Source organism: Rousettus aegyptiacus, unplaced genomic scaffold (genome assembly GCF_014176215.1).
Source record: "Rousettus aegyptiacus isolate mRouAeg1 unplaced genomic scaffold, mRouAeg1.p scaffold_m13_p_3, whole genome shotgun sequence".
NCBI classification, from domain to species: domain Eukaryota; kingdom Metazoa; phylum Chordata; class Mammalia; order Chiroptera; family Pteropodidae; genus Rousettus; species Rousettus aegyptiacus.
In genome coordinates, this window is record NW_023416306.1 from 140412056 (window position 1) to 140425961 (window position 13906).

The 13906-nt window shown below is 34.8% G+C and overlaps 1 protein-coding gene across 4 annotated transcripts in view; it reads left to right on the forward strand.

The window, feature by feature from the left end:
* Positions 1 to 13906, forward strand: part of TMEM260 (transmembrane protein 260) — a 53788-nt gene that overhangs the window by 14872 nt on the left and 25010 nt on the right. For all 4 annotated transcript variants that reach the window (XR_001598292.2, XM_016156121.2, XM_036239110.1 and 1 more), the window contains exons 4-5: positions 7062 to 7239; positions 8426 to 8539. Coding sequence is in view for 3 of the 4 variants with exons in the window: in XM_016156121.2 (XP_016011607.2) it covers positions 7062 to 7239; positions 8426 to 8539 (292 nt within the window). In the remaining variant the exon portion in view is untranslated. The remainder of the gene's footprint in view (positions 1 to 7061; positions 7240 to 8425; positions 8540 to 13906) is intronic.

The following is a 13906-nucleotide window of genomic DNA, read 5'->3' on the forward strand; positions in this document are numbered from 1 at the left end:
ATATAAGATGGAAATTTTGAGGTATTTTGTTTGAAATTTCAAAAAAATTTGAGAAAAAAATTTAAGGGCTTCCTTTACACATCAGTGTGTGAAAGGCGATATGAGTAACTAAACTTTCTATGTTTTATTATTCCCTTTGAAATATGTTATAGATAAGGAATAAATCATATAATATGAAAAAATGCTTTTTAAGTAAATTATTATTTCTGTGCTCTGGCTGAAAGAATATTTAAATGCTTGAATTAAAGTACAGAATGATAAAATGATTAATTCTTAGTTTCTATAAGATATATTGATATGGATATCACTATTTAAAAAAAATTAATGTAAAAAAAATCAAAATAAATCCTTGAATTTTCCCCTAATTTCATCTGTTACTGTGATGCTACAGTAGTGATAAAGGATGTGGTTCTTAAAAGGAACAAAATTTATCCCAATACCAAAACATCTTTCCATTTTTTGCAATTAAAAAAGATTAATTTCTAAATAATGGCAGATGTGATTTTATTATTCCCTTTGAAATATTTGTGTTCTAGACAAGGAATAAACCATGTAATATAAAAAAAATGTTTTTTTAAGATTTGGAAAGGGTTGGACTTAGGTTGGGCTAATTAGAAACCATTGCTATTTGGAGAGTATTAAAAACGAAAGATAAAGTATGTCTGAAATAAATATATATAGAGAGAGGTGGGAAAACATTTAGTTTTCAAAAATATCAAATAGCTTTTCTAGGGATATAAACACCCACACATATATGTAAAGCGAGATGTACTTCTTTTAATTTTAAAAATGCACTGATAGATATACTCTTACATGGCTATCCAGTGGTATTAATGGTCCAAAAATAATCCTATTGGCTTTGTAATACATTATTTAGAGAATTTTAAGTTCAAGTCTTGTTTCCTTTCTGTGTTTTGATTATGTTACAGTTGAAAAATTCTATTCATCAGGATTATAAATATAGAAAAATCCGGAGAAGGGACAGCTACTCTAGTCTTAGCAAAAGTAGGGAAAACTTCTTGGAAAGGTGATGCCTATGCTGAGTTGTAAACAATCAGTGGGAGCTGGCCAAGTGAAAGCAAAACAGCATTCCAGATACAGAGAACCTCATGTGCCAAGAAACCCAGAGAGGGGAAGAAACAACTTATAAGTACAGAGATTTACAAGTCACTTAGTATTGCTGAAGCAAAAAGTTCGAGATGAGTTACATCAAAAAATGAAGCTACAGACGAGCAGACACCAGATCATAAAAGTTCTTATATGTCATGATGAAGAGCTTGTAGTGTTTTATAATACAAAAGGAACCATTAAAGGGTTGGAGGCAAAAAAGCACAGGAACAGATATTTTTAGATCTCACTGTGGTGGCAATGGCGGGCCTGGGACTGGAAGCAGACGAAGCCTTTGCATCGGTGCCGGCCCGTGGTGAGGATAATAGCTGAAATAGGGCAGTGGTGGTATGGATGAAGCGAAGAGGATGAACTTTTAAAGTGTCTCTGAAGTAAAAGTGACAGGATGTGATATGTTCAACAGGAGGAGAGAGAGAGGGGCTTTGATGGTGATGCCTAGATCTCTATCTTAGATAACTAGGTAGATAATGAAAATCACTAAAATAGAGAACACAGGAGCAGGAGTCATTTTAGAGGATGAGGAACTAATTTTGCACATGTCGACATTTAGATTGTCTGAGACATCTAGAGTTGGAGTGGCTTTGTGGTCTGGTGTATAGCAGTCAGTCAGAGAGATGTCAGTCTGAAAATAAGGGAGCGGCAGTGCTGGAGACATATTTGATTTCTTCATTTGTAACTGGCAGTTGACATCGAGAGAGTAGATAGAGCCACCCAGGCAGAGTAAGTGGAGTGAGAAGAACAATTTCCTCAGAATGAAATCTTGGGGAACACTGGCTTTAAGGAGTTCATGCAAGAGGAGCCATTAGGAGGAAACACAGGAGGAAGATCCGGAGCCATAGAAGGAAAACCAGAGGGATGGGAAGTCCCCAGTGTCCTCAGTAGAGTGTGGCTGTGGGAGTGATCAACACAGCAGGGAGGTCCCAAAAGCTCACTGTATGCGGCAGTTAGATGGTTATTGAGGACCTCAGTGAGAGCAGTATCTTTAGAGTGGTAGGGTGAGAACAGAGGGTAGAGGCTGCAGATGTGGACCATGTGATACTAATAGTGAGCCTAGCCATGACCCTGAAACTTCCATTCATGAAAGCATCCTTGACATTAGCTTGGTCTTTAGTCATTCATCTCTCTTAACAAGGTGAAATGAAGTATGTTTAAGGTACTATGCCTTGAATGATATAATGAGAGCCTACGTAGAGTCAGCAAATGATTCAAAGTCTTCAAAAGACCTTCTCTAAAGTCTTCATATAGTTCTCATCCTTACCATTGCTGACATCATCCTTTGACTTGTCAGGAAGTCACAGACTCAGCTTGCTATATACCGATGTGGGGCATCCCCTCTCCTTGTTGGCATGCATGCAGGTAATGTCATGGCAATGGGCCACACACCTGTCTTCCTACATTGCACTCACCCTGCAGACTTAATGCATGGTGAACTGCTTGTGTTTCAGAACAAATACTTAGTTTTAATGAAAATGTTATGGATTTGAGAACAGCTTTATTAAACTCTTTTCCATCACAGGCTGCTTTCAACAATATAGAGTCTAGTCTTGCTTAATAGGCCTGTCCCATCCTTCAACCATTTGATGTCCCCTTTCCCTACCCACTTTCCACTCCCTGCATGACTGTAGCTTTTTTAGTTTGCTCGTTTCCTTGATGCCCTAACCCCTGCCTGCCATTTAATTGAGGCCTAGAACCCTTTGCTCATCCTTTTCGTCTCCTCCATCAGCCCAGTGTGGCTTTCCATTCCTGCCTTCCAGTGTAGGCCCATGTTTAATTACTTCACCAACCTTCTTCTCTTGCCCTTCTGTTTTATCTACGTAATAAAGCCCCTAAGCCAGGCTCCATCCAGCCTTTCCAGGCCAGGCTCAGGCTGCTGCTGTCTTATCCACAGCATGTGGACTGATGCTGCCCCTCCATATCCACGGCCTCTGTGGTCTGCAGCCTCACCGAGCACAGAGTGCTGCTTACACATCCTTGTTATGTGTCCCTCCACAGCTTGCAGTTTTCCCACAACATGTCTCAAAGTATCTCTACTTTTCTTAATCCGCAAGTTCATATATGTTATGTGGTCAGTGAATATTGATGGATTCTGAATCTTAACTAAAACAAACTTTTAAAGACAGTGTGTTTAAATATGTGCATTTTAAAGGACATTCACAATTTAATTTATAAAAGGCTGTTGAAATCAAAGAAATTTATACAGATTAGGATGATAAAGGGGATACGTTTTTTTCTGAGGTGATAAAAATGATATAAAATTGACTGGTTTTGGTTGTATATGTCTATTAATATACTAAAAACTTTCATACACTTTAAATGCGTGAATTATATAGTATATAAATTATATCTTGATAAAGCTATTTTTTACAAAGGGAAAACTTTAAGATTGGGGGGTGGGGGTGGGGAAGCTGGAGAGCTCATGGGATTTCTGGGAGGGCTGGATTACCAGGCTGTGAGCCTGAAACATCCAGAGCCCTAGGCAGGTATGTTCAAGTGAAACCACCACTACTGCCATCTCTGGGCACCAGATGCCCCAGCTTACACCTCCAGCATACCTGGATTCTGAACATTGCCCCTGAAAGTGCTGCCATCATCGTCTGTGTAAACGATGTACAAATGCAACTAGCCATGTCTGAATGTATTCTGCCCCCACCCCTGGTTCTTTGCCTCACCAATTTCCAATTTAAAGACTAGAGCGGGTGCTTCTGACAGGTAGAAGGAGCCCAGGTCATACATACACCCATGCTCTAGCTGTAAGAGAAACTGGGAAAGTATTTTCTATTTTCAGCATGTATAATAGGCTGGGTATCCCTCAAGTATAGAAAGGGATTTTAGATGCTGAGCAGCAAAGTTAAAAAACAATGAAAGCAACTACTTTGTAGATTCAAGCAAATACTTTGTAACAGGCAAAAACAAAAATGAAAACAAAAGATTACCTTTTGTCTTCACTTCATGTTAGGACTACAACCCAAACTCCTTGTAAGAGTTAGTCTGATTTCTAAGCAAGGAATAGCCCACTTAATAAACCCTCAGGTTCCCCAAATGTTAATATTTTACCACATTTGCTTTGTCTTTGATCTGTGTATTTTTTTGTTTTTATCCATTAAAGAGTAAGCTGTAGCCATGGTACCTTTTTACCTTTCAATGCTTCAGGGTATATTTATTATAAACAAGAACATTTTCTTACATGTCCACAGTGCAACTCTCAAAATAAGAAAGTTATCATTAATACGACATTGTTATCTAATCTACAGACTTGATTGAGATTTTGCCAGTTGTTCCGCTAATGCGCTTTATAGCAAAAGACAATCTCAGATCACGTCTTTCATTGTATCATCATATCCCTTTTGACTCCTTAATGTAGAACAATCCTCATGGTTTTTGTTTTTGTTGTTTGTTTGTTTCGTCTTTTAAGATCTTGACATTTTTTGATCCATATAAGCCAATTATGTTGTAGAATGTCCTTCAATTTGAGTTTGTCTATTCCCTCATGTTTAGACTCAGGTAATGCATTTTTGGCAGGAATACCATACGTATGATGCTGTATTCTTTTCTTCGGAAGAGATCAGGAAGCCCATGATGTCTGTTCCATTACTGGGCTGTTAACTTTGATCATGTGGTTAAGATGGTGTTTGCCAGGTTAGCTACTGTAAAGTTAACATTTTTGCCTTTGTGATTAATCTATTTATAGGGAGATACTTTTAGGTTATTACACATTTCTGTCACTGCAAAACATTTACCCACTATTTTTGTATTCATTGATTATTATGATGATAGTTTCCAAATGATGACTTCTATTTCCATCATATCTCCTACAGTTAGTTATTAGTTGGCATTCTATAGACTTTTCATTGTCTTTCGTTTATATCACGATAGATTCGTGGATTCTTGTTTATTTGTTGGGTTGCAATCTACTGCTGTAATTATTCGATGCTCGAACTATCCCCAGTTGGGCCAGTGAGAGCTCCTTTACACTGGCTTCTGTGTCCTTTTGTCATGTCCCTGTTTGAATACTTCCTTACTTTCTGGCACAAGATGTTTCAGATTCATTTTGTTCGTGAGCTACCCCAGCCCTGAAATCAGACATTTCTCCAAAGATGCTAATTTACATTTTAAGTAGAGGAAGAACTCTTGTATCTTATGCTATTTTCCAAAGTAATATTGACAGATGAAATGTAGAAATTCCTTTAAAAATGTTACAAATACTTTTAAGATTAATTGATTCTCTCATTCACTAAGTTTCCTTTCTCTGCTTGAGGCTAGATGCTTACAATATAAGTTTAGTTTAACTCCAGTTCACATTTCAAAAACAATGTCAAAATAATTGTTACAGACAATTAAATGCAATAAATGTTCAGAGATGGGCTAGAAACCTGGAGATTGGAGAGAAATTTCGAAAAGAGTAGAGTTTGAATAAATAGGAACAGGAAAAGCATTCAGGTCAGGGGTACAGCATGAGCAAAGGTATGGCACTAGGAATAGGCATGTCTTATGAAGGGATTTTGAGAAGCCTGACTAGTTTGTAGAGCTAACAGTGTTGGTAGCTAATGGCTAGGTGGGGTTTGTTTTTTTGGGGAGATGGGATCCCAGGATGACTACTTTAGAATTTGTCTTACAAGCAGTGAAGAGTCCCTAAGTGTTGGGGCTAGGTAGTCATAAAGAATATATTTTAGGAAGTTTAATCTAATGTTATATTGTAGAATAGATTGGAAAACAAGACAAGTTAGAAAACTATTAAAGTAATTGAGTCAAAGGCAGTAGAAATACAAAGTGAAAGGAGTTTGGAAGGAAGAAATTAGTGTATCGACAGAAAAACTAGGAGAATGGGGGCTTCTGATGAAATAGGAAATGGATGATTTTTGTAAAGGAAAGAAAATAAATAAATTGCAAACAAAGAAAAACAGGTTTGGTGATATTGATTTTTAAAATTTTAACTTTTTTCTATAATGGTTGATTAAGAACCATAGAATTACTTTATAACTTTTTAAACAAAATAGTATAGGACGTGGGGCCATATAATTTAATTATCACACAGTAGTGCTTGCTGAATTTCATAACACTCATTAGACATAGATATTTGGTAATAGCTTTAATTTTCTTAGCTTTAGATTTATAGTGAAATGAGAAGGTGTTTTGATTTGATATGCTCTAGTATATTCAACTGTATTACCAGTCTCAAATCATATCTCTGAATTGAGATCCAGATTACTGATTGATTTGAAATGTATGGCTCTTGTTAGCATTTAGGGGGTGAGAAATTTGTTTCCAAGTGTAACATTTGATTCTTTTTGTTTTATTAAAATCTACGTTCCCATTTCTCTCTTTAAAAAAATGTATGTTTTTAATTTCAATTTTGTTTAAAGGAGAAACCATCAGAAACTAAGAATTTAGTTTACAAGATTTTAAAATCAGTAAATATTGTGACCAAGACATGCTTTGCTATATCTTGAGGGATAAGTGTAGAAAGGACTTGGATCCAAACATTCCATAGGAAGTAAGAAAGAGAGTTCCTGAATAGACATTTTGCCATTTCGTTAATTTTTACAATTAAACATATTTCAATCTTAACCAGCATCATTCTTTTTTGTGGATATAGCGAGAAATATGACATAGGTTTGTTATCTCTCTAGCTACTATCTCTTCAGGCTTTCTGAACTGGCTTGGATCCTAGAGGTTACATCTGAGAACTAAACCTCATTCTATCCACAGGATACCAAGCAGGTTTGTTCATTCGTTTATTAATAGGTAAATATATGGACTTCCTAATTAAAATCCGTTGAAAAATATTATTACATGAAGTACTGTGTTAACCATATAACGTGTTGGGATAGTGCTGGGTGACTGTCATAATTTCTGCTGCTACAGTTTATAAAAAAGGAAAATAAAGTCAGTTCTTTTTGTTGGGAAAGAAGATTTCACGTTATCTGTATTTGCAGGCTTTCTGGCTCATATGCTGGAGGAATCCTTGCTGCGGGGGTGTTTTCATTTTCTCGTCTAACATGGCAGTGGTCCATTGCAGCAGAGGTTTTTAGCTTAAACAATCTGTTTGTGGGGCTGCTTATGGCTCTTACTGTACATTTTGAGGAGGCAGCAACTGCAAAAGAAAGATCAAAGGTAACCTATTTTGAACAAAGTAAAACCACTTTTTGTTTTAATTTTTAGAGAGTTGCTGTATTTCTTTTTAACTTTGGCTTATGTACTGTTTCGCTGTTCTGATTACTGTTGAGGTAGTCTAGGCACATTGAGAGAGAAAATGTTTTCAGTTCTTTTTCTGTGAACCATGAGAGCCTTTATAAAATATGGACTTTTTCCCCTTAGAGTTTGGAAGTTTTTTTGGAGAATGAGGGAATTCTGAAATCTCCTTTGAGTTCTGTGGGAAAGATAGGCTTGTTGGTTAATTCTGCCAGTGTGTGTGTGTGTGTGTGTGTGTGTGTGTGTGTGTGTGAGAGAGAGAGAGAGAGAGATCACAAGATGTCAGGCTCTAGACTGACCGCCTTAAATTATATACCATTATGGTACATTGACTTATTCCCTAATTGCAATAAAAGTCACATTTTTGCTTTTTTAACTAAAAGGAGAGTATCAGATATAAAAATGAAGTAGTTCAGAAGAGATTACAATGGATTCTAAGGCAGACACTTTCATCAAAATAATTTGAAACATGAAAGAACCCTTGTCTTCTAAGAGCTTACAGTCTACACCTTGGAAAATGCCAAATCATCTTAGTATAGGTAGTGCTGTATCGTTAAAGAATGTAGAAACAATAGAACATGGTTTATCTGGTTTCTGTAAACAAATCTGCAATGCCATTAGAGTTTATTTTTTGTTTAAAATAAACTTTTTTTCTGTTTATGAATTTAACATGTTCAAAAAAAGACCACAACCCATAGTTAAACAGGTTTCTAAATAAAGTATATATTTATTTAATTTAATAGGAGAAAAAAATAAAACAGAAAGAATTGTCAAACTTCAATTCTAGATTTTACTTGCATATGAATTACACAATATCTTATTACTCTTAGGACTTATATAAATCATCATACAGGACTGTCTAAAACTTAAGTTTGAAGACAGTCATTTAAGGTCAAACTACAATGATTTGAAGAGACTGAAAAATATTAATGGTGATAAATATTAGTGACTGCTGGAGCATGACTGCTTGCATCTAAGAGGTTGATTTTAATCTGACCTGTGATACAAATACTTGTTTTTAATATAAAGAATAGCTTTTTTATTATTGTGCTTACATAAAGTTTTAGGAGATGCTTAACTTTTTTTTTTTTCTTTTATTTATTTTCAGATAGCTAAAATTGGTGCTTTATGCTGTGGCCTTAGCTTGTGTAATCAGCACACAATAGTACTCTATGTTTTGTGCATAATACCATGGATTCTCTTTCGGCTTTTAAAAAAGAAGGTAGGTTTTTGAATTTTGTAAAAATGAAAATTCATAATATTTTATTTAGGCCCAATGTAATATTTATGGCATCAGAAAACATGGGGCTTTAATTTTTGTGTTTTAGTTTTATGTATAGCATAAATTACCTTAGGCCCTAATGACATTGACTGAAAAAAATAGGATTTACAAAAATTATGCAGTATTGATTTCAGTGGCATCTGGCCTATCTCATAATTTTCTTACTGATTCCAAACAGAACCTCGATGAAAATAGGCTAAAAGGACTTAAAACAGCAATAGCAAAATTTCTTAATTGTTTTATTCTATATCCTAAGATGAAAAAATAGTGTATGAATAATAGTTCATTTATCCAACTGGTGACTGAGTGCCTGCTCTGTGCCAGAGGCTGCGCTAGGTGCTAGAGATTCACCTCAACAAAACAGATACCATTGCTGCTATTGTGAAATAAATAATAAGTCTCTGGTAAAGAATAGTCCTGATTTCTCAGAATCAATTTCCCTTGGATTCAAAATGATTATTTTAGTTTTTTTTTTCTCTGAAAGGAAAAATGATTATGAATTTAAATGGTAGTGTAACACAATATAGGAAAATTACTTTGTTAGACAGTAGGAGATGTAGGTAATAATGACAAGGTAGGGAGCCGAGTTAGACACAAACCCTTGGAATGATAGCAGCTCTTTATTTTGTTCGTCTTCTTCCCAGGGGTTAAAACAATTTGTATACAAAGCCAGTGCTGGGGTTATTTTACTTACTTACTTTATTGTTTGTTTGTTTGTTTGTTTGTTAATTATACCGCAGGCACATTTATTTATCATTTCATTACTTGTCACATATACTTAGCTATCATTCGAATTATATTAGAAAAAAAATACATATATAAATTGTTATATAGAAACAGGGAAATAATTATGCCAAAGCTTTAGATAATTATATTTACTGTACTTGAATACATTTTCTTTCTTCTTGGCAACAAAGCAAAAACAAGTAACCTGCGGGTTATGAAATTTTTCCTATGCGATAAAAAAATAAATAGAAATATTACAATTAACCAGAAAGATCAACTTTTTTTTGGAACAGAATTCTGTTAAGTCAATCAGATAAGACCTTGTGGAATGGATATTAAACAGCACAATGCGCATTGGTTTTAGTAGTGGTTTTATAGAGTATACAGGAAGTTCTTTATGTTGTCTTTTATTATATAAGCCCTTGAGTAAAAAAAAAAAAATGAAGATATAAATAATTATATAACTCAACAGAGACTTCTTTATGGAATAAAAACCTGAGGAGGCCCCAATATTTTTCTTGCAAATTGATGGATGGACAGATAGGAATGCACTGATATCCTGATACCAGTCATCTTAGCCAGGTTTTTTTTTTCCAGCTTTATTGAAATATAATTGACATATAACACTATGTAAGTTTAAAGTGTGTAACATGAATTAACATACATATATATTGCAAAATGATTGCTACAATAATGTTAGTCAACAGCTTCATCACCTCACATAGTTAAAATTTTGTGTTTATGTATGTTGAGAACTTTTAAGATCATTTAGCACTGTTCAAATATACAACAGAGTATTGTTAACTATAGTCACTGTGCTGTACATTACATCCCCAAAGCTTTTTCATTTTAAATGTGGAAGTTTCTACCCTTTGACTACTTTTATCCTTTTTCCTCACCCCTCAACCCCCACCTCTAGCAACTACCAATCTACTCTATTTCTGAGTTCAGTTTTTTAGATTCCACATATAAATGAGATCATACAGTATTTGTCTTTGTCTGACTTATATTATTTAGCATAATGCCCTAGAGGTCCATCCACATTGTCACAAATCACAAATTTCAGGATTTCCTTCTTTTTATGGCTGAATTACACATATACACACACACACACATATATAAAGAAAATGTGATATATATGTGTGTGTGTGTATGTGTATATCACATTTTCTTTAGCCATTTATCTGTTGACAAACACCGAGATTGTTTCCATGTCATGGGTATTATAGATAATGCTTCAATGAACATGAACATGCAGAGATAGTGATTTCATTTCCTTTGGATAAATACCCAGAAGTGGGATTGCTAGATCATATGGTAGTTCTATTTTTAATTTTTTGAGGAAACTCCATACTGTTTTTCACAGTGACTGCACCAATTTACAATCCCTCCAACAGTACACAAATGTTCCTTTTCTACACATCCTCATCAGCACTTATTATTTCTTGTCTTTTTGATAATAATTGTTCTAATAGGTGTGAGGAGGTATCTCATTGTGGTTTTGATTTGCATTTCCCTGATGATTAGTGACATTGGGTACCTTTTCATATGTCTGTTGGCAATTTGAATATTTTCTTTGGAAAAATATCTATTCAGATCCTTTGCCTATGTTTTAGTCAGGTTATTTTTATCTATCTATCTATCTATCTATCTATCTATTTATTTTGCTATGGAGTTCAATGAGTTCCTTATATGTTTTGGATATCACAAGATATGTGGTTTGCAAATATTTTCTTCCATTCTACAGGTTGCCTTTTCATTTCGTTGATCTTTTCTTTTCCTGTGCACATGCTTTTTACTTTGATGCATTCCCACTTATTTCTTTTTTGCTTTTATAGCTTGTGCTTTTGGTGCCATATCCAAAAAAATCATTGCTAAGACCAAAGTCAAGGAGCTTTTCACTCTATGCTTTCTCCTAGAGTTTTATAGTTTTAGATCTAATATTTAAGTTTTTAATTCATTTTGAGTTAATTATTGTGAGTGGCATAAGATGAGGTCCAACTTTATCATTTCAGATGTGAGTATCCAGTTTTTCCAACATTTATTGAAGAGACTATCCTTTCCTCACTGAGTATTCTTGACTCCTTTGTCAAATATTAATTGGCCATATATGCATGGGTTTATTTCTGGGATCTCAATTCTGTTCTATTGGTCTGTGTGTCTATTTTTACACCAGCACCACACTGTTTTGATTACTACAGCTTTGTAATATAGTTTGAAATTAGGAAGTGTGATGCCTCAGGCATTGTTCTTTTTTCTCAGGTTGCCTTTGGCTATTCAGGGTCTTTTCTGGTTCCATACAAATTTTAGGATTCTTTTATCTATTTCTGTAAAAAATGCCATTGGAATCTTGATAGCACTTGTATTGAATCTATATATATATGGCTTTTGATAGTATGGACATTTTAACAATATTAATTCTTTCAATCCATGAATGTGAAATATCTTTCGATGTATTTACATTTTTAATTTCTTTTATCATTGCCTAATATTTTTCAGTCACCTGCTTGGTTAAATTTATTCCTAAGTGTTTTATTGTTTTTGATGCTATTGTAAATGGGATCATTTTATAATTTTTTTTCAGGTAATTGTTAGTGTTTAGTAACACAACAAATTATTGAGCATTGATTTTGTATCCTGCAACTTTACTGAATTCATTTATTAGTTCTAACATTTTTGTGTGTGTGTGCGGAGTCTTTAGGATTTTCTATATATAAGATCATGTCATCTGTATACGGTGACAATTTTACTTTTTCCTTTCTAATTTGGATGCCTTTTATTTCCTTTTCTTGCCTAATTGATTTGGCTAGGACTTTTAGTACTATGCTTAATACGAATGATGTGAGTGCGCACCCTTATGTTGTTCCTAATCTTAAAGTCAAAGCTTTCAACCTTTCATAATTGAGTATGATGTTAGATTTGGGCTTGTCATATATGGCTTGTTATGTTAAAGTATGCCCTAGATCAATTAAATCAGAATTATTTTAAGGTAGCTCTGCAGGTGAGCATAACTACTGGCTGGGATCTCTGCTTGGACAAGCAGAAATAGAGTTTACTAACATCTGAGCATTGGTTGCTTTGTAAGCTTAATTTTTCTTCTCCATCTCTATCTGCTCCCGCATGGTTGAGCCCTAGAAATCTCCCCCAGTGGTCCCCAAGAGGTAAGACCAGAATGAGCCTCTTAGGAAGCATCCCATAATGCTGAAGGAGCTGGATGTCCACCTTGCACTCTCTTTCCTGCTGAAGAACTGTAGCCCCAGGGGTGCCCACCCGGCGCAGGGCTGTGCTGGCCTGGGGAAGGGGTGAGGTGGTCAGAATTCTTCTCTTACACTTCTAATACCATCTTTCTCAGTGTCTGTGGTCCAGGGACATGCTTCACCCTCATCCCTTGATTCTGATGTTTTCACAATGATGTCTTTGTCTATGGATAGTTGCTAGGTGGTCTTTTTGTGAAGAGGACTGAAGTCAGGAATGATGTATGTTGCCATCTTAATGGTGTCACTTTTAGCTTGGTTTCTGACATCAGAGAAGCTGCATTTAGACATTTTGTGTTAGTTGATTGATAGGAAAGCCATATGCTTTGTATGAAACATGCAGGACTCAGAATTAATAAGTCAGGAGCCTATTCGTCCTACCCTTAGGTCAGCTACTGATGAAGGATGAAATTTTGGTAAGCGTGACCTTTCATTTCCATGATTTAAATAATAGAGGCTAAAAAATAAAGTCTACCAGTGAAGGAGGGAGAACGAGAAGTCCTGGGTTAGTTGGTTATAACTCTGGCTACTCAAATTATCTGGGAAGTTTTAAAAAAGTGTGTGTGTATGCGTATATACATATATTAACGTATATATGTATGTGCATATATGTTTGTGTATGTTTGTGAGTGTGTACTCATGCTGATATCACCCTAAAATAATTCTGATTTAATTGATCTGGGGTGAGACGCAGACATGGATATTTTTAAAAAGTTCCCCAGGTGATTCTAGTGTATGTGCATGTAAGACTTGGAGCCACTCTCCTGGACTCTGTGAAATAGCTCTCCTATAACTGTCTCCCTGTTTATTTCCAATACAAAAGGAAAATTCTAGAGCAACTGCATTTTGCCATTCTAAATTGAACTTTATAATATGTAGAAATTACCAAAATACAAACATTTATTTTCTTTAAAACTACTTTAATAGCAAAGGAACATTGTTCAAATAATTATTTCTTATACTCTTTTCATGCCTTCACATTTTATTCATCTCATTCCCACTTTAGAAATAGCAAATGAAATCAATATATTAAAAAACACTCCATTTTTAATTAAGAATGTTTATTTGAAAATGCTATTATAAGGCAACTGCACTACTTCTGGTGAATATGAATCTTGGTTCTTGTACCCGTTGTCACATAAGAATTTCCCTTTTCATAAGGAAAAATTGGCAATTTCCAATTATGATGTTTTAAGAGACTCCCTTTCTCAATCACTAAAGCAACCACTATTTGAATGTTTCTAGTATACCAGAATTCTTTTGGACTTAATCTTTGTAAGACTTGATCAATATTGTCCTTTTTTAGAAGTGTACAGATGAGAAATAT